The sequence below is a fragment of the Panicum virgatum genome, chromosome 6N, assembly GCF_016808335.1.
Source record: "Panicum virgatum strain AP13 chromosome 6N, P.virgatum_v5, whole genome shotgun sequence".
NCBI lineage: Eukaryota > Viridiplantae > Streptophyta > Magnoliopsida > Poales > Poaceae > Panicum > Panicum virgatum.
This window is the reverse complement of record NC_053150.1, coordinates 4,989,914-5,008,610: the sequence shown is the minus strand read 5'-3', so window position 1 is coordinate 5,008,610 and position 18,697 is coordinate 4,989,914. Positions and strand designations below refer to the sequence as shown.

Below are 18,697 nucleotides of genomic sequence, written 5' to 3'. Positions count from 1 at the left end.
GACAGATGAAGAGAACAAGAACAAGACCGGGGGTGGGAAGCCTGAAGATGGAAAGCAATCCTCATCAAGTGGATCAAAGGGAAAGAAGAACAAGAATCAAAATGATAATGAAGATTAATCGAAATCAAGTGATGATGAGATTTCATATCGTGAGTGGATAGCATGGAGGAAGGAGCACAAATTGAAAAGCAAGAAGAAGAAATCAAGCTCCAAGATCTTGATTGAATCAAGTGATGACTCGGACTCCGATCACAAGAGAAGATCCTTCCGCACATCTAGCAAGAGTAGCTCATCAAAGGAGAAAAGAAAAGCTGAGTATCATCGCGTTTTCCATGATTACACTTTTCAGCTTCCTAGTGATCATAGTGCATCAATTCACATGGGAAAGCCCCCCCTTATTTTGATGGAATGAGCTACAATCAATGGAAGACAAAGATATTTGGTTACTTAAATATAATTCACAAAGATCTTTGAAAGGTTGTGGAAGTTGGGTGTGAGATTCCGGATGAAGATGAAACTCAAACACTAGTTCAACAATATGTATTGGAAAGGAATTTCCAAGCATTGAATATTCTTCATACTTACGTGAGTCCAGAAGAATTTGACAAGATTAAGGATGCTCCTACCACCAAGGATGCTTGGGACACATTGCAAGTCAATCATCAAGGCTCAAGAAAAGTCCGTGAATCAAGAATGAAGACTTTGGAAGATGAGCTAAGTCTTTTCTCCATGATGAAGGATGAAAGTGTCAAGGAAATGTACAACCATATGAAGAAGATCACAAATCAAATAAAGTCAATTGGTGGTGACAAGTGGGGTGACCAAGAACATTTTAGGTTTGATATATTTTATTTATTTGATACATGTAAAGAATTCAAATCGATTCCTTTAAAATACAGATGAACCGGCAATGGATGTACAATGTTGACCGACGTTCTAACGAATTCATTGAAGGCTTGCATTATTTTTTGTCTGTGGCTGAGGCAAACAAGAAGAATGGTTTTATGTGCTGCCCATGTGGTAATTGCAAGAATAACAAGGATTACTCCTCTTCAAGAATCCAACACAGCCACATTTTCGCAAATGGTTTCATGGAGAAGTATGTTTGTTGGATGAAGCACGGAGAACAGGGGGTTACCATGGAAGACAATGAAGAAGAAGATTTTGACGACCACTTTTCCGGGAATGTTGGATTCGATGCATTCGATGACGATATTCCCATGGAAGAGCCCGAAGTAGATGTAGCAGAAGATGATCCCAGCGACGATCTGGGGCAGGCATTGCACAATGTGCAGGCAGACTGTGAGAGTGAAACGGAGAGGTTGAAGTTCCAGAAGATGTTAGAGGACCACCGTAAGTTGTTGTATCCAGATTGTGAAAATAGATTGAAGAAGCTTGGCACCACCTTGGAGTTGCTGCAATGGAAGGCGACAAATGGTGTATCCGTCAAGGGATTTGGTGAATTACTGAAACTTGTTAAAAAATACTTCCTAAGGACAATGAATTGCCTACCACAATGTATGAAGCCAAACAACTTGTTTGCCCTCTAGGATTGGAAGTGCAAAAGATACATGCATGCCCCAACGACTGCATCCTCTATCGAGGCGAGTACGATAATTTGGATGCATGTCCCGTATGCAGTGCATTGCGTTATAAGATTAGAAAATATGATCCTGGCGATGTCGAGGGGGAGAGTCCCCGGAAGAGAGTTCCTACGAACGTCATGTGGTATTCGCCTATAATACCACATTTGAAGCGTCTGTTTAGAAATAAAGATAATGCTAAGTTAATACGATGACACAAAAAGGAACGCAAGCAAGACTCGATGTTGAGACACCCCGCTGATGGGTCGCAGTGGAGAAAAATAGATAGAACGTACCCTGAATTTGATTTGGATGCGAGAAACATAAGGTTCGGTTTGAGTACGGATGGCATGAATCTTTTTGGTGAGATGAGCAGTGGTCATAGCACTTGGCATGTGACTCTTTGTATGTACAATCTTCCACCATAGCTCTGCATGAAACAAAATTTCATCATGAAGCCAGTGCTTATCCCGGGCCCAAAGCAGCTTGGAAATGACATTGATTTGTACCTAAGACCATTGGTCGAAGAACTCTTATTGCTCTGGGGCGATGAAGGTGTACGGACGTGGGATGAATACAAATAGGAAAACTTCAACCTACGAGCATTGCTGTTCGTAACAATCAATGACTGGCCTGCTCTTAGTAACTTGTCAGGACATTCGAACAAAGAATATAAAGCATGCACACACTATTTAGATGATACCGATAATATATGGTTGACTCACTGTAAGAAGGTTGTATACATGGATCATCGTCGGTTTCTTCCCATCAGGCATCCAATACGAAAGAAGGGCAAGCATTTCAAAGGCCAAGCAGACCACCGAACAAAACCGATGCACCGTAGTGGTAAAGACGTCTTCGACATGGTAAAACATCTAGAAGTTATTTTTGGAAAGGGACCTGGTAGCCAACCTGTTCCGAACGAAAATGGAATGGCGCCCATGTAAAAGAAGAAATCTATATTTTGGGAGCTACCATATTGGGAAGTCTTAGACGTTCGTCATGCAATTGATGTGATGCACCTCACGAAGAATCTTTGCGTCAACCTGATAACATTCTTGGGAGTTTACGAAAAGACAAAAGATACACTAGAAGCACATCAAGAATTGCAATGTATGGAAGAACGAGATGCCTTACATCCACAAGAGCGAGATAATGGACGAGAATACATAAGTCATGCCAGCTATACTCTTAGCAAGGAAGAGAAGGAAAGCATGTTTGACTGCTTGAGCAGTATAAAGGTTCTATCTAGATACTCATCCAATATAAAAGGAATCCTAAATTTGGCAGAGAAGAAATTTACAAATCTCAAGTCCCATGATTGCCACGTTCTTATGACCGAACTTCTTCCGGTTGTGCTGCGGGGGATTCTGCCTGATAACGTCCAGTTAACCATCGTGAAGCTATGTGCCTTCCTCAACACAGTTTCTCAGAAGGTAATTGACCCGGACAATTTGATAAAGCTGCAAAACGATGTGGTGCAATGCCTTATTGGCTTTGAGCTGATATTTCCACCATCTTTCTTCAACATCATGACACATCTTCTAGTGCACCTTATGAAAGAGATTGATATCCTCAGACCAGTGTTTCTACACAACATGTTCCCATTTGAAAGGTTCATGGGGGTACTCAAGAAATGTGTTCGTAATCGAGCTCGTCCAGAAGGAAGCATCGCCAGTGCCTACCGAACTGAGGAGGTCATTGACTTTTGTGTTGATTTTATTGATGACCTTAAACAGATTGGGGTCCTTGAATCGCGATATGAGGGGAGACTAAATGGAAAGGGTACATTCGAAAAGAAATCTTATATCTGCACAGATGATTTCTCATTCAAGAAAGCACATTATGCGGTTCTTCAACAATCATCCTTGGTTGACCCGTATATCGAGGAACACAAGAAGATTCTGCTCTCCAAATTCCCGAAAAAGTCTAAGGCATGGATTACACATGAGCACATGAACACTATCGGCAGACGGTTGCGGAAGCATCTAATGCATAACTTGGATCTAAGTGAACAACTGTTCTTATTGGCTAGGGGACTATCTTGGAATATCTTAACATACCAAGGGTACGAGATAAATGGAAACACATTTTATACAATAGCCCAAGATAAAAAGAGTACCAACCAAAATAGCGGTGTTCGTATGGATGCCATGGACAATAATAGAAAAAAGGACACATATTACGGCTACATTGAAGAGATATGGGAGCTGGATTACGGTCCCAACTTCAAGGTGCCTCTATTTTGTTGCTAATGGGTTAAGCTATCTGGAGGTGGGGTAACAAAAGATGAGTATGGAATGACAATAGTTGATCTCAACAATCTTGGGTATAGAGACGAGCCGTTTGTCCTAGCCCAGGATGTCACTCAGGTTTTCTACATTAAAGACATGTCCAGCAAGCCAAAGAAGGGGATAAACAATTAAAAGGATGAGCCTAAGCGACACATAGTTCTATCAGAGAAGAGAAACATTATTGGAGTGGAGGACAAGACAGACTTGTCAGAAGAATATAATAACTTTGTTGCCATTCCACTTTTCGAAGTAAATGCTGATCCATGCATCCTGCTAGTCAATGATGATGCTCCATACTTGCGCCGTGATCATAATCAAGGGACATTTCTCAAGAGAAAATCTGTTACCGCTAATTTTTCATGTACTTAAATCATTTTCTATTATTATATACAAAAATAATGACAACTCGAATACTTTTATTATATATGTATTGTACTATTATTCTTTATGTGTTATATATATATATATTATTTTTATAGTTTTCACTTAATTATCAGACTCAAGTATAATTTTCATACAATAATATGGATTACTCAACTAATTTTATTTATTTCATGAAATTACATTCACATTAACACACTATACTCTCTCACTAACACACACAATCTCACTAACACCCACACTATCTCACAAACTCACACACTACTCATTAATGTCATGAAATTGCTTAGTTTTATGTAAAACTCACTTTTTAAACGTTAATATCGTGACAGAACCCACTTTCTGTCGAAAAGTAAAAGTTTGAAAAAATTTATTCACCTAATATATTTTTGCATGGTCAAAATAAAAAATATGATTTCAAAAAAATTAGATATTTCGTTGACCCAATCACTTGAATGAAAATTAAACATTTTTGTTGCATGTATCAAGTCTATATAGAGATAAGAAATTTTGTTCCATAATTTTTGGAACCATAATTTTTATAACTGAATTAACAAATGAAAGCCTATTTTAAAAGAGAAGTAAAAAGAATAAAAAATAAACAAAATATTTGGCGGGAATGAGGAAAAACGGTCCCCTTTTGTCCCGGGTGGTAGATCCACCTGGGGCTAAAGGTGGGCCGCGGGCTGGGAATTTTCCCGGCCCGCCTAAAAACACGTTTTGTCCCGGGTGGAGCCACGATCCGGGACAAAAGGCCCTTTTGTCCCAGGTGGTGGCTTCACCTGGGACAAAAGACACCCCTTTTGTCCCGGGTGAAGCCACCACCCAGGACAAAAGGGCCCTTTGTCCCGGGTCGTGGCTCCACCCAGGACAAAAGCCCCCCTAATATATCTCCCTTCTTCCTCCACCTTCCCCCCAACACTTGGTCAGTTTTTGATCTGCGCCCTTTGCCGCCGCTGTCCCCTGCTCCCACCGCCTCCTGCTCGCCGCCGTCGTCGTCCCCGAGCGTCGCCTACCTCCGCCGCAAGAGGAAGCGCCGCCCGAGCTCCGCTGCCCCACCGCGCGGTGTCGTCCCCGTTCGAGCTCCTCCCCGCGAGCGCCGTCGTCCGCCATCGCCGGCCCCCGCCCGCGAGCCCATCGTTCCTGAGCGCCGCCAACCTCATGCCGCAGCGAGCCCCGTGCCCTCCCTAAGCGCGCCGTCGTCCTCCTCTTCCAGGGCCCGACGCCGCGCGCCGCCATGTCGTCGTCCTCCTCCCGACCTCCGCCTCCGGTAGGACCGCCTGGCCCACGCCTCGGCAGTCGCCTGTGCGCCTCCGGGTCGCCCCGCCGTTGCCTGTGCGCGCTCTCGCTGTACGTGCGCCGCGCGCCGCCTTGGCCCTATTGGCAGCCCGGTCATGCACTATCAGCCGGCGCCGCCCCCTAACCCTAATGTCTATTTTTTACTGAAATTTGAAAATATGGATTACATGAGTTCAAATTTGTTTACAAATTATGCTGTAACATATTGATTATTTGTTAATTTATTTAATTGTGATGACAATTAGAGTGAAATCATAATTATTGATGACAATTAGAGTGAAATCATAATTGTTTAAAATATAGATTATTTGGTAACTTGTTAATTACTTTTGAAATTATATTATTTAGAGTGACATCATAATTTGTTGTGTAAATTTGAAAACATATTGGTATATGAATGTGAATATGAGTTCATGTTATTTAGAATGAAATCAAAATTATATATTTAATTTTTAAATGTATGTATGTGTATATATGTTTGTATGTGTGTGTAAAGTGTGTTTAAATTTATGTAGGCACGGACGTCCGATCGATCATTACCAAGCACTAAACCATCCGCCCCCTTCTCGACCGCGTTCATCGACCTTCAACCCTCGCCAACATCTAAATGTAACATATATTTGATAGAACATTATTTAGTGAAATTATTGATAGAATTTCATGTATTTCCTGGACTCTGAAATTTTGTGTACATACTATATATTAGGCAGGAACAAGGCAGTAATTTATGCGCATACTATGTATGCGAGAACATCCATGGTCTGGTAGGTCCTCCAAGGGCCTTGGCAGATTGGGAGGAGGAAGTAAGTAAAAAGCTTGTTAATGTTTGAACTCGTATTTTAATTAGTCGAAATTAATTATCTCTCTTTTCCATAGGTCGAGAAGATGCGCGATAAACTCATACCGGAGGAAAAGATTATGGCGATTCAAGAACAACTGTCCGGATTTATTGTTGAGCAAGTCCTCGATCCAAAAGGCGAATTCTACTATGATGAACAATCTCACATTAACAATCGCAGCAAATATGATAATATACGCGTATATATGCAATTAAGAACGAATATACCTATGTAAATATATGTGTGTGTATGTATTATATATCTATTTATGAGTATGTATGTATTATATATATATATATATATATATATATATATATATATATATATATATATATATATGACACCGCTATTCAGTACCCTGGGTATGGAATGGTTATTCCATACCCGAGCCCACCTCCCACGCTGTGCTCGCGCGTCCGCTCACCTCCCATCCGGCTCCGTTTTTATTCTTCGCTGTGCCTATCCGGTTTCACCGCATAGTGGCTGTCGTGGTTTCCATTTTTTTATTCCAAGGTATAGTTTTTCTTCGCCCACTCTGCCTGTCAAATTTCACCGTGTAGGCTGGGTAGGCATGCAGTTGCGTTTTTTGCCAGCACGTATGATGGGCCTGACGTGGCTGATAAAACTAACGGCGTGTCACTTGTATTGTTTCTCAACCGTGGCCATCAATAGTTCAATACATCAGTAGCCAATTAGGCATACAACTAGGCAGATAGCAAAGTTTAATAAAAACAGAGTCACCAAACTACAAATATTGAGGTTTTACACACGTGCTCTGAAACAGCTTAACATTTGCACAACATTGACAAGTCATCCGAGTAGGTTTTTAAGTAAGGTTTTTACACATTATGAACATTAAACTACTTTTATAGTCCAATACTGGACAGTTGCACTTGAAATTTTTTTACGGTAAAAGTTCAGTACAAAATCTTGAATCCCCATATATGCATAACTGCATCCGAGGGTCTTTTGCATGTGGCATGTGCAGTTATGATCATCTGGCATCATCTGCCGCCATAGTTTATTCTGAGGCGAAAGATCTTCAGCACAGCTTGATCAGAACACCCACCTGTAAATAAGATCCCTGAACACAATCTTATATAATTAGTATAATGGATAGCTCAGAAAGAGAGAAAAAATCCAAACAGTAGAAATGTGGAGCTGATTTTAGGATAACTGTGTTGAAACCTGATAAGAATTGATATCAATTTTGATGTACTTCAGAATTTACAGAATGCATAGTCATGTTGAAGTATTAGAACTTGAGCGATAACTGGACTAGTCTGGGACCAGGTTCTAAGAGCAGAGCTAGGTAGCTAGCAAATGTAAAAAAGAATTTACATGTACCAGAAATTTCTTAATTTAATGGCAAAGGAAAGGACTGACTACACTAAGTAAAAGGCTATGAACAGCACAAAGGAAGTGCTTCAATTCTGCACATTCTTCTCCATATAAGACATACAAAGAATGAATTATGAAGTAGGTTGACTAGAATATAGTGACAAACCTAAGCTGAAAAACTCCTTCATGAACCACACAAGAGGCCAACAAATCCAGTTACTATGCAATTTTTCTACTGATAAAGAATTTTTTTAATATGAAACTACTGAAAGTGTAAATCAATTAAACAGGTTAAGCATGCCTGTGTCTCAGGAAAGATCAAGTATTCATAAAGCGACCAATCATCAACAACTGAGAGCTCACCTCTCATGCTTGAAACTGAGCTGCTGAAGGGGCGTGCACCATGAGCATCTGAAGTCGTGGACAGGAGGTGCAACAGAATATGCTCCTTGTGTCCTCAGACTACCCACAAGTGAGGGAGATAAACTGACAATAGGGAAACCATTTATGGTATTTTGGAAAGAAACGAAATGTGGATATGCCTCACATATTAAATTACTGCTTATATAGTTTACTAATGCACTCAAATCTTATATAGGCAGATACAAAACATGGATAAGGCTCACCAAGCTGCATCTCACTTAGTAGTTCAGATGGCAAACCATGGAATCAACACTGTGAACTACTAGTAATAAGTAAGAAAAATATTAATCCCAAGGAATAATTAATTCACATGTCATTGCCAAGCTAACTTCCTAGAACTATGCAGCAGAAACAAAATTGGTGCGGACTATTCGTGCAATATATCAGACCACATTATACCAGTTTTAATTTTCTTTTCTAGCATGTCAACTGAAGAGTCGTAGTCTAAAATTGGAAAGCAAAGGACACAAATTATTTAACGGAACTAGAATGAACATGGCAAGATAATTGTTGTATCTCCAAATAACTGAAAACTGAAGCTTTTTGATCAATTTGTGCACTAACAGCGTGTTTGGCACGCGATGTGAAAGGGATTTTTAAGCTTCCATTCCCCATCCCGCTAAAACTTGTATTCCCACCAAACAAACATGATTTTTTTAAGCTCTCACATTTAAACTTCCATTCCATTCCACTAATTACCTCCAGCCAAACAAGCCGTGATATTAATCCATCAAAACATATGGCTAATCTAGCACTATCATCAGGTGCACAAATCTGCAGAGAAAAGTACCTAAGCCTAAAGTTCAATGTATGTAAATTAAGAAGAGAGAAACTGACAGCAGGATTTCAGAAAGCTAAACAAAGTCTAGTTCAGTTACCAAAGCCATGAGATCAACAATCTAATCCACCTTTACTGCATAACTTGAAGTAGTATTAAATTTTAAAAAATAATTCCCACCACAGAGCAGTTCGCTGAACACATCTCATGCAAGAGTAAAAACAAAATGAAAGGGGGTTGAAAGGATGGTGTTGGCGATCAGCTGCTCGACGGAGGGTGTTCTACAGGCTGTATTCAGATTGGAGGCAGTTAAGGCTGGGGACGCTCATTGCCCCTAGCTCGTTGGTAAGGGACGTGCGTAGGCAGCATGATATCTCATGAAGAAACTCAAATGATCAGCAGTTCAGATTGGGCACATCAACATTTAACAACAAAATTATATGAGGAATCCAAAATTCACAAAGTTCACTATGTGGAGAAGAAGCTACGGAGCCTTGATTGAATGGGCAACCAAAGGAGATTTGGCCAGATCCAAAATGGCAACTCGTCGCCACAAGGTAGATGACGAATCAAGAAGATATGCATGTTCCCTTTGGCTCACGGGGATTACTAACATCTACTAACGACACAAATAATCATCACATACGTGTGAAATAAAGCAAAACCATGGGAATAGGGTGGAGGCGATGAGAGGGCACTTTGCACACAGGGGATAAAACCTCTGAAGAAATGCAAGCTTGAGGAGATGGTGAGGAAGTTGAGCTCCTGCAGGTCGCCGTCGTCGTTGCGTCCTTGCCCCATCCCGCAGGAGGTAGCGAGTCGAAAGAAGGAGCACTCCATCCTGGTGACCAAATCGAAGGAACCACCACCCACATCCCGATCTGAAGCTAGGTCGCCTTGAATGCGAGGATGCGCAGTGCTGGCCTGGCGGCGGGCGGCACCTATCATCGGATCTGACTGGCGGGCGGCGGCGGCGGGTCGCAGGACGGGCGGGCGGCGGCAACAGCGGGTCGCAGGACGGGGACGGCGATGGCGACGGGAGAAGCAGAACGCGAAACAGACGGAAGGATTAATGGGAGATCGTGGGCGGCGACCCAAGAAAAAAAAATGAAACGAGCGTGGGGTGGGTCGAGCGGGCCCGAGGGACGCCAGGTCGGTGGAGGTAGAGGGTGGCTCGGGTATGGAATAGCTTATTCCGTACCTAGGGTGCTAAATAGAGTTATTATATATATATATATTAGTGGAGATCATACAAATTGAATTCCAATACATAAGTTTAATTGAAATGCAAAAGTATAATTGAAATAGAAAAAGAATTGAGAAAAAAATAGAAAAAAAGGACCTTTTGTAACACCAACCGGGACAAAAGGGTGCGCCAGCCACGTGGCGCTGGTAGCCCCTTTTGTCCCGGTTGCCAGACCCGGGACAAAAAGTGGCATTCCCGGTTGGGAAACCGGGACAAAAAGGATTTCCCAACCGGGACAAATCGCCTGTTCTGTAATAGTGAATGGCACGTGCAAGGCAAGGTGCCGTCGCCATTGGAGCAAATAATATTTCCGGTTGTGAACAAATAATATTTATTTAATATAATTTTTTTCATATATTGAAATTTATTACCAGCATTAATACAATTACCAAGATATTATGTGTACAAAAATAATTATTTTTCTAAAACTAAGTTAAATATGTTATATTATGTTTGCTGCCTTCATGTTGATTGCAATTGGTGTTTATAAGTGTGAAAAGCTGTTAAACTGTGCTTATTACACAACGTTGATTAAATTTTTCTTGAAATTATCCAGGTTTTTCTAGCAATTATCCCATTTTCCTAAAGCTAAGTTCATTTTATTTGGAGCTTCTAGAAATCCGTTTCATGTGCTTCAAGTATTTTGTTTGGATACCTCATGTCCCACGAGGCCTTTGGGAAAACTTCCATGGAATTTTAGAATCTTTTTCACACCCAAGCCTATAACCAGCCATTACTGATCGAGATCTAGAAAATCCAGATGAACATTACGACGACGTCAGTGCTGACGAACGGTTACCAGCACCGTACCGGACGCACACGGCACACACATGGGCTGCACAAATAAAGCGCTGTAACCAGAACGAAACCAATTTTTCTTGCTACTCCGGTCTCGAACGTCAACAAGCACTAGTCCAAGCCCGTGTACGTGTGCGTGTATGTGTGTATATAGACACACACACCCCCACGCATGTCACGCACACTACGGCAGGAACTTAATAGAAGGGCCAGTTGAAGGCCGGCAGGATATGGCAGGAGACGAAGAGCTTACGCTGCTCGGGCTGTGGGCAAGCCCGTTCGTGATCAGAGCGCGCATCGCGCTCAACCTGAAAGGCCTCAGCTACGGCTACACCGAGGAGAGCCTCTACGACAAGAGCGACCTCCTCGTCAGGTCTAACCCAGTGCACAAGAAAGTGCCCGTCCTCATCCACAACGGCAAGCCCGTCTGCGAGTCTCAAAACATCGTGTCGTACGTCGACGAGGTTTTCCCTGGCAGCGGCCAGTCCATCCTCCCCTCCGATCCATATGATCGCGCCGTTGCTCGCTTCTGGGCCTCCTACGTCGATGACAAGGTATGTATGTGCTGGAATATACTCCCTCCATTCCAAATTATAACTCTTTTTTGTTTTGTTTTAAAGCAAACTTTTCTACAGTAATAGAGTAGTAACTAACTAACTAACCGATGATGCATGCATCCATGGCAGTTGTACAGCACGTGGGTGCCCGTCTTCAGGGGCAGCACAAGCAAGGAGAGGGTGGAGGCGGCGACACGGGTCATCGCCGTCCTGGAGACGTTCGAGCAGCGAGCGTTCGGAGAGTGCTCGCGCTCCAATGGCGGCCGGGCCATGGCGGCGTTCTTCGGAGGGGACAGCGTTGGGCTCGTGGATGTCGTGCTCGGCAGCCTCCTTGGGTGGTTGCAGGCCACCGAGGCCATCTGCGGGGTCAAGGTCATCGACGCCGCCAGGACGCCGCTCGTGGCAGCATGGGCGGAGCGATTCCGCGCCATCGACGGCGTCAAGGAGGTGATACCGGATGTGGCGAGGCTAGTGGAGTATAACAAGGTGAGGCGGGCTCGCCTTGGGCTGCCGTTGCTGCTGCCGTCTGTTGAGTTGCTGCAGTAACAAGCTAGCTACTCCTATCCTTAATTGATCAGTACGTGATGCGCCTGGTGATCGAGTGCAGCTCCTATCTTTATTTGAAGCCCGGTCAAACAAAATCACGTGCAGAAATGGACGTCAAAACGAAACTACTGCAGCAGCGGAGGCATACAAAATATATACTTCTTTGATTTTTTTTGCGAAAGAATATACTTTTTTGATTTAACTATGAATATATGTATTACGTGGCATGCATGAGCTACGCACGTCTGGTTTTCGTTTTATATTTTAAGCTGGCACATTGGTATTTGCAATCGATTGGTTAGATCATAGGTGACGTTTTATTTATGTCAAAAAAAACCAAAATTTGATCATGTTTTCACATTTTGTGCATCATCACGTGATGAAAATTTGTTCGTCACCTATCCGCTCGCACAAGTGTAGCTGCTCCTTCCTTGACATATGCCATGCTATCTATGCTAGTTCCGCATAATTTATGTCATGCAAGGAAGATGAAGCTTTAATTTTAGCCGGTAAGGGATTAGTCTCTCTCTCTCTCTCTGTTTTAATTTTTGTACTGCTTTAATTTTAGTTGGAGTATTACATAAAACCAAATACCCTCAAACTCAGTAACTAAGAAACGATACATAAGCTAACTAAGACAACTCTGGCCCTTCAGAGGCCAACTTTCTAGCAGTCACTTCTAGCTTGATCTCTTGCAGCACCTCTGCTAGCTGGTGCCTTCTGTTTTTGTTCAAACACTCTTCTATTCCTTTCCTTCCACAAATTCCAGGCACAATAGATCATCATCGCTGCTTTGGTCTTTCTTGTCTGCTTGGGCAGCTGTGCGAGCTCTTTTTGCCACCAATCAACGATCTCAAGGCCATTTTCCGGAGGCCGAACTAGTTGCTACGTCCAAACTTCCATTTTCTCCCACACTAGCTTTGCGAAGTTACAATGCAGTACTAGATGCTCAGCTGTCTCCTGTTCCTGGTTACAAAGAGGGCACAGTGGATTGCACGGCCATTGCCTCGCCAAAAGTTTGTCCGCCGTCAGTATCTTGGACTGCACCAAAAGCCAAGCGAAGAACTTGTGTTTGACTTCCGATTCCGCCTTCCAAATGGACTGCCCATTGAACTGACTGTATGACGTGCATTATTTTAAGCTGACTTCGCTGTGTATTCACCATGCTCTGTCCACTTCCAGGTTATGCTGTCCGGCTGATCGTTGAACTGAACTTCTTGAACTATATCCCATAGTTTTACAAAGTTGGTCATTTCTGTCACTGTCTGCATTCTCCACAAACCTCTAATCCAGTTCTGGTTTTGCACCTCTTCCTTTACTGTTTTGTTCTTCCTCCAAGCAAGTTTGAACGGGTCAGGAGAAACATCCATTGGTGCCTGGCCCTGCACCCAGGAGGATTGCCAAAAACTAGCCTTTGTTCCCTCACCTAGAATAACCACAGTACTTGCACGAAAGAGTTGCCTGTCTGTTGCATTCACCGGTGGTTGTGTTCCTACCCATGGTTTTTCTGGTGGAACCCATTCATACCACAACCATCTTCATCACCTCAATGTACTCTTGCTCTTCCGTGCACCACATGGAGCACCCATGACTCTGCCCGGACTCCTCGGGTCCCTCAGTCCAAAGCCTACTCGTGTTCACCCTTCACCGCCCTTGGTCCATCGGCATGAACCTTTTGCTTGACCTTCACCACATATCATCGACCGCCACGTCGCATCGTACGCCTGCACATCACGAGCTAAGAGATACATCAAATTCATACAATATTGTCAATCACTCATCATCCAAGAGTGACCACAATTAATGTTACTTCTCATCGGCCTAGTTTGGGCGCAGTCCGCTAGATGTTTAAAGTATTTTCGGCCCTGAAAGGCTCACGAGTCGTATCAATCTAACATCACCATCATCTATATGACCTGGGGTGTCAAAAATCTATATGACCTGTCACAGGCCGTGGCCCATATCATCAGCAACAAACGGTGGCCTCAAGGCCCATTGTGCTGCGCAAGTCTCATCACCTCTCTTCCAGTTTCCGTGGCCGCCGCGTCGCCGTCGCTGGCCGCCCTCCTTCTGCCGGCTGGGCGGAAGGAGACCACCGGGGTTTTGGAGGCTCCCGAAGACGGAATTTGCTCTTCCCGTTCCATCTTGTCTGCTCAGGCTGACAAATCCCGCGCTGTGCACTGTCCAAGGAGGGAGGGGACAACGCAATGGAAGGTATGTGTGTATATATACACACACTAGGTAAATATGTACATGCGTTGCTACAAATAAAGTTGGTATACAAGTATCGGATATGTATAATTACACGTGCGTTAATTTATAGGGATCTACGTGATCTGAGTCGTGGATGCATGGAGGACTGATCCGACTCGCATACGAGATGGACTAAGGCCCGCTTGTCAATGTGACAAAGCAGACCAAATTTAAAAATTTAAGTGGAAACCTTACGTGCTTTAGAAATAGGTATACATATATATCATTCACTGCTCTATTGGTTCGTTGCTGTAGCGCCCAGTTAGCTTTGTTTTGGTGGTAATTGAGAAGGAGGGAGGCCAACGTGTGAAGGATGATTCATTGCCTTCCTTGCAGCTGTGTGCTGACCTGGTGCTGAATTTGTTTTCTGTGCTATTAGCTCACATCCAATTTTACTCTACTTGGGGTTCACAGGCCGCATGGAGGTGTGTACTTCTCGCGCGTGTGTGTATCCTGTGTCCCTAGAGATAAACTTATTTTTCTAAAATAAGCCCAACTTCATAAAGGATGTTATCCAGTGCCAACTTTTATCCAATGTTGAGGTTGTTTTCTGAACATGAAATTCAATGGAGTCAATAGGATGTTACTTTCAGGGATAGACCTTTGTCTGTACCGTGGGTAAGGATTCGAGGGGGTTAAGCGGGCTACAAAAAAGTTGGAGTAGAGGTGAACCGAGCCAGATCTGGGAGAAGGGGAGGGAGTAGAGGGAGTAGAATCTGTACCGCGGGAGCCAGATCTGGGGCTACAATATATATACACATATACGTACATCCCCTTTTATTATACTATGTAAATCCTGAAACCCTCCTTCAACTCTCACTGGTCCATCTTACCCCCTCAACGCCCCTAGAGTCCATTTTTCCTCCATCCCTTCTGTTTTCATACGGTGAACAGAGCACCGGTTCTTCTCTTCTTTGCACCATGGTCCCCCACCCTGACCTCCTCCTTCCCACGTGAGCACTTGTGCCCACGGTAGGTACGTTTGAGTTTTACCTTTAACATCTACACTAAGATTTTCTTGAAGCATCTTAGCTAAATCATTTTTGCCTTGAGTTATTACTGACTTATAAAATCAGATTGTGCATTTGGCTGTGGCGTACTAAATGTATCTGCTGGTTAGCAACGTTGTTGACAGGAACATCAAACATTGGTCTACCTCATCATCTATTCTGTAAACGCTGCAAATATCGGTCAAAAACTTCTTTAGGTACAGGACCGATAGGGACCCCAGCACCTTGCCTAGGAATAGGTGTTGTGCTATGTGCAAAAGTGCAATAAAGAAGTATGAAATGTTCTAGTTCATCAATTTGTCCATCTTTAGCTAAATTGGGGATGCTGAGGACCAATGGTGATCACCTTTAGATGATGAGTGATTAATAATGTTACGTGCATTTGATGTTTCTCTTGGCTCGTGATGTACACGTGTAGGATGCGACGTGACGGCCGATGGCACGTGGTGAAGGGCGAGCTCCAGCTTGGATGCGATGGACCATGCGGTGATGACAAGCAAGCAAAAGACTTGGCGCCGATGCATCATATGGTGGTGAAGGACAAGTGGAGCCTTGGCGCCGAGGGACCCGAGGAGTTCGGGCGGATTCATGGACGGTCCACATGGTGCGCGATTAGAGCAAGAGTATATGGAAGGTGAGATGGTGATGAAGACGGCGTCGATCAAGTCAAGGAAGAAGGCGATGGCAAGCTCGAGTAGGCTGCCCGTGCGGCGGGAACGCGAAAGACTTGAAGGCGTCAAAGCTTGGCGAAGGCCGGACATGCGTCAACATCGGAGGTGGCAGGTTTGCCGGTTTGGGCCTCAAAACCGGACGTCGGCGGGTTTCTCGGTTTGGGCCTCAAAACTGGGTGGCGACGAGTCGGAGGATGCGTGGCACCATCGCAAAGCTTGCATCGAGACGAAGCGAAGTCGCGAAGGCGCCAGGTCCGTCCGATGCTCAGAGAAATATTTGGACGGTTTGACCCTTAAGTGGTATTTGAGTTGTATACTTCACGTAAGGACGTTTTGGTCTTTTGGCCAGCGTCTATATATATGTGGAGGGGGCTGTTGTGGCCAGCCCACCTCTTTGCATCTCTTTTGGTGGAGATTATCTCATTTGTTTTGTGAGAGAGATTTAGGGTTAAAGAGAGGGATAGTGGAGTGGCTTTTTGTTTGAGGTTTTTGATCTATGTTTTGATTAGGCTAGGAGTGACTTGTAATAGGACCTCGAGATTTAATCTAAAGATCAAATCCGTGTTCTTTTGTTTCATCCCGAGCGTTTAGCTCTAAATCTTGTGAAATTTGTTAGGAACTTTTGTTGCTAGGCTCCTTGTGAATATTTTTACTGTGATCCCCTTCAAGTCCCTCACGAATTTGGCCCGAATTTGTGTTTTCCCCATATTGTTCTTCATGGAGGGGTTTCGGTTTTCTTCCAAATCCAAGATTGTTACTTGAGGTTTTTGGATCTTATTCCTAGATCTGTTGGCTCTTACGGCTGTGCTTCTTTGATCCGATTCTTGTTTGAATCCGTTGAGTTTTGCGGAAGTACTTTTGATTTGAAGGTTGAGCTTTGTTCTTCGAGTTCGTCTAAGTTCTTCCTTGAAAGGACCGGTGGCACGCTCTAGCCTAAGAGGGGGAGGGGGTGAATTAGGCAAACTAAAAACTTAGACCTATGGCTCCAACTATTTGCACAAAATTAAACTAAAACATGCTATCTAGAGGTGCAACTATGGTTGTTCTAGTGTGAAACCCCTATCCCAAAAGAGTTTAACAACCTATAGTCTTTCCTATCAAGAAACTACTCTATGAAAGTAAAGGCACATAAATTGCTAGTATGAAATGCGGAAGCTTAAAGAGCGGGATAGGAGAAAACAAACTCTCGACGCGGGTGTTTATCCCGTGGTTCGGTTAGCCACAAAGGCACACCTACATCCACGTTGTTGTAGCACTCACTAAGAGTATTGCTACTTGGCCACCAAGTCTCTTCCGTGAACACAATCACGGTCACCTTGGCCCCGGGTTCCACAAAGGATGGGGGTCTCCACGTCCCCCCGCACAAAGTTGTCGTCGCCGCTCCACACCAAGTCAGAGGGTCAATGATGTTGCCGGCGAGCTTCACAGCTCCAAGGGGCCGGCGCACCAAGCTCTTCTTTTGGTTCACTAGAGAACCACAGCACAAGGGCTCAAGGCCTTGCAATCTCACTCACTAAGAGCTAATCATTTATACAACACTCTCAAAGTGTGCTAAGGGCTAATGATATGAACACTAAGCTCTTGGATGGCTTGGAGTGGTTCTTGGGTGTGTATGTGAATTCCTTGAACTCCAGCAAACTTCAAATGGCCGGGGGATGCCATATATATAGGCCTCCAAGTCGTGGAGCCGTTGCTCCAATTGTCAGCAGAAATCTGCGTACCATTGGATGAACCGATGCTTCTGCCATGGATGGCGTCGGTTCATCCGGTCACTCTAAGCAACTGAAGTAGCCATTGGCTTCACTGACACAGTTGCAGCGACTCCAGGACCATCGGTTAGACCGATGCTTAGGGCGTCGGTTCAACCGGTCACACACAGCAACCGGACTAGCCATTGGGCCTCCCTCTTCTGCTGACGTCAATGCACCGATGCTATGCTCCGATGCCTCGCCGGTTCAACCGGTGCTGAAGACTTGGCTCCTGCGCGCTTGACATCGTCTCGGGAACATGTTACGTTGAATGCACCGATGCCTATCTTGAAGCCGTCGGTTCAACCGGTGCTTCACTTGATCTTCACATGATCTCCAGAGGCGCACAGACTTGTGCCAATAGCCAGGCCGTCGGATCATCCGACAACCATCGGATGCACCGATGCTAGGGGCATCGGTTCTTCCGGTGCTACTGGTTTCGGTAGAACTCGTCCAATTCAGCGTTTCTTTGAGTTCTTTCTTCGTGTTTTGCTTGGCATGACCTTTTTACTTCATCCATGGGATCTATAAATATTCTCTTAACAAAACCATTGATCCCATTAACTACGTTATTATTTGATCACCAAAATCACTCGAAATAATATAAATGATGCCATGTTGGTTACATTCCTTCCTCTGTTCGTGCGCAGGTCGGGTCGGCGGTCGGACGCAGGGACGCACGCGTGAGCACGACAGCTCCAGCCAGGTGCGCGGCCCACGTACCACGCGGCCCACGCGCGACTTGGCAGCTTGGTGGGCGTGGGCTGGCAGAGCCTTCGCGGCCCAAGTGAGTGGCCAGCAGCTGCCCCACGCAGGCCATCAGGCGAGCGCCCCAAGGCGCGGCCTGCTCACGCGCGCTCGAGCAAAGCAGCAGCCCAAGCACACGCGCGTGCGGCCCAGAGCCGGCTGGCAGCACAGCTCGCTTAGTGC

The 18,697-nt window shown here is 44.4% G+C and overlaps 1 protein-coding gene and 1 long non-coding RNA gene across 2 annotated transcripts; one reads left to right on the top strand and one right to left on the bottom strand.

The window, feature by feature from the left end:
• Positions 1 to 7,101: 7,101 nt before the first annotated feature.
• On the bottom strand, positions 7,102 to 10,032 carry LOC120679070. Its single transcript, XR_005676958.1, has 2 exons — positions 8,101 to 10,032; positions 7,102 to 7,480 (listed from the first exon to the last, which is right to left on the bottom strand). It is a non-coding gene; the product is annotated as an uncharacterized LOC120679070 (long non-coding RNA).
• Positions 10,033 to 11,092: 1,060 nt separating this feature from the next.
• LOC120679069 (probable glutathione S-transferase GSTU6) lies at positions 11,093 to 12,377 on the top strand. The gene is made up of 2 exons (XM_039960564.1): positions 11,093 to 11,536; positions 11,669 to 12,377. Exons 1-2 carry the CDS (start codon positions 11,123 to 11,125, stop codon positions 12,083 to 12,085), a joined length of 831 nt encoding a protein of 276 aa, XP_039816498.1. The 5' UTR covers positions 11,093 to 11,122; the 3' UTR covers positions 12,086 to 12,377.
• The last annotated feature ends 6,320 nt before the right edge of the window (positions 12,378 to 18,697 follow it).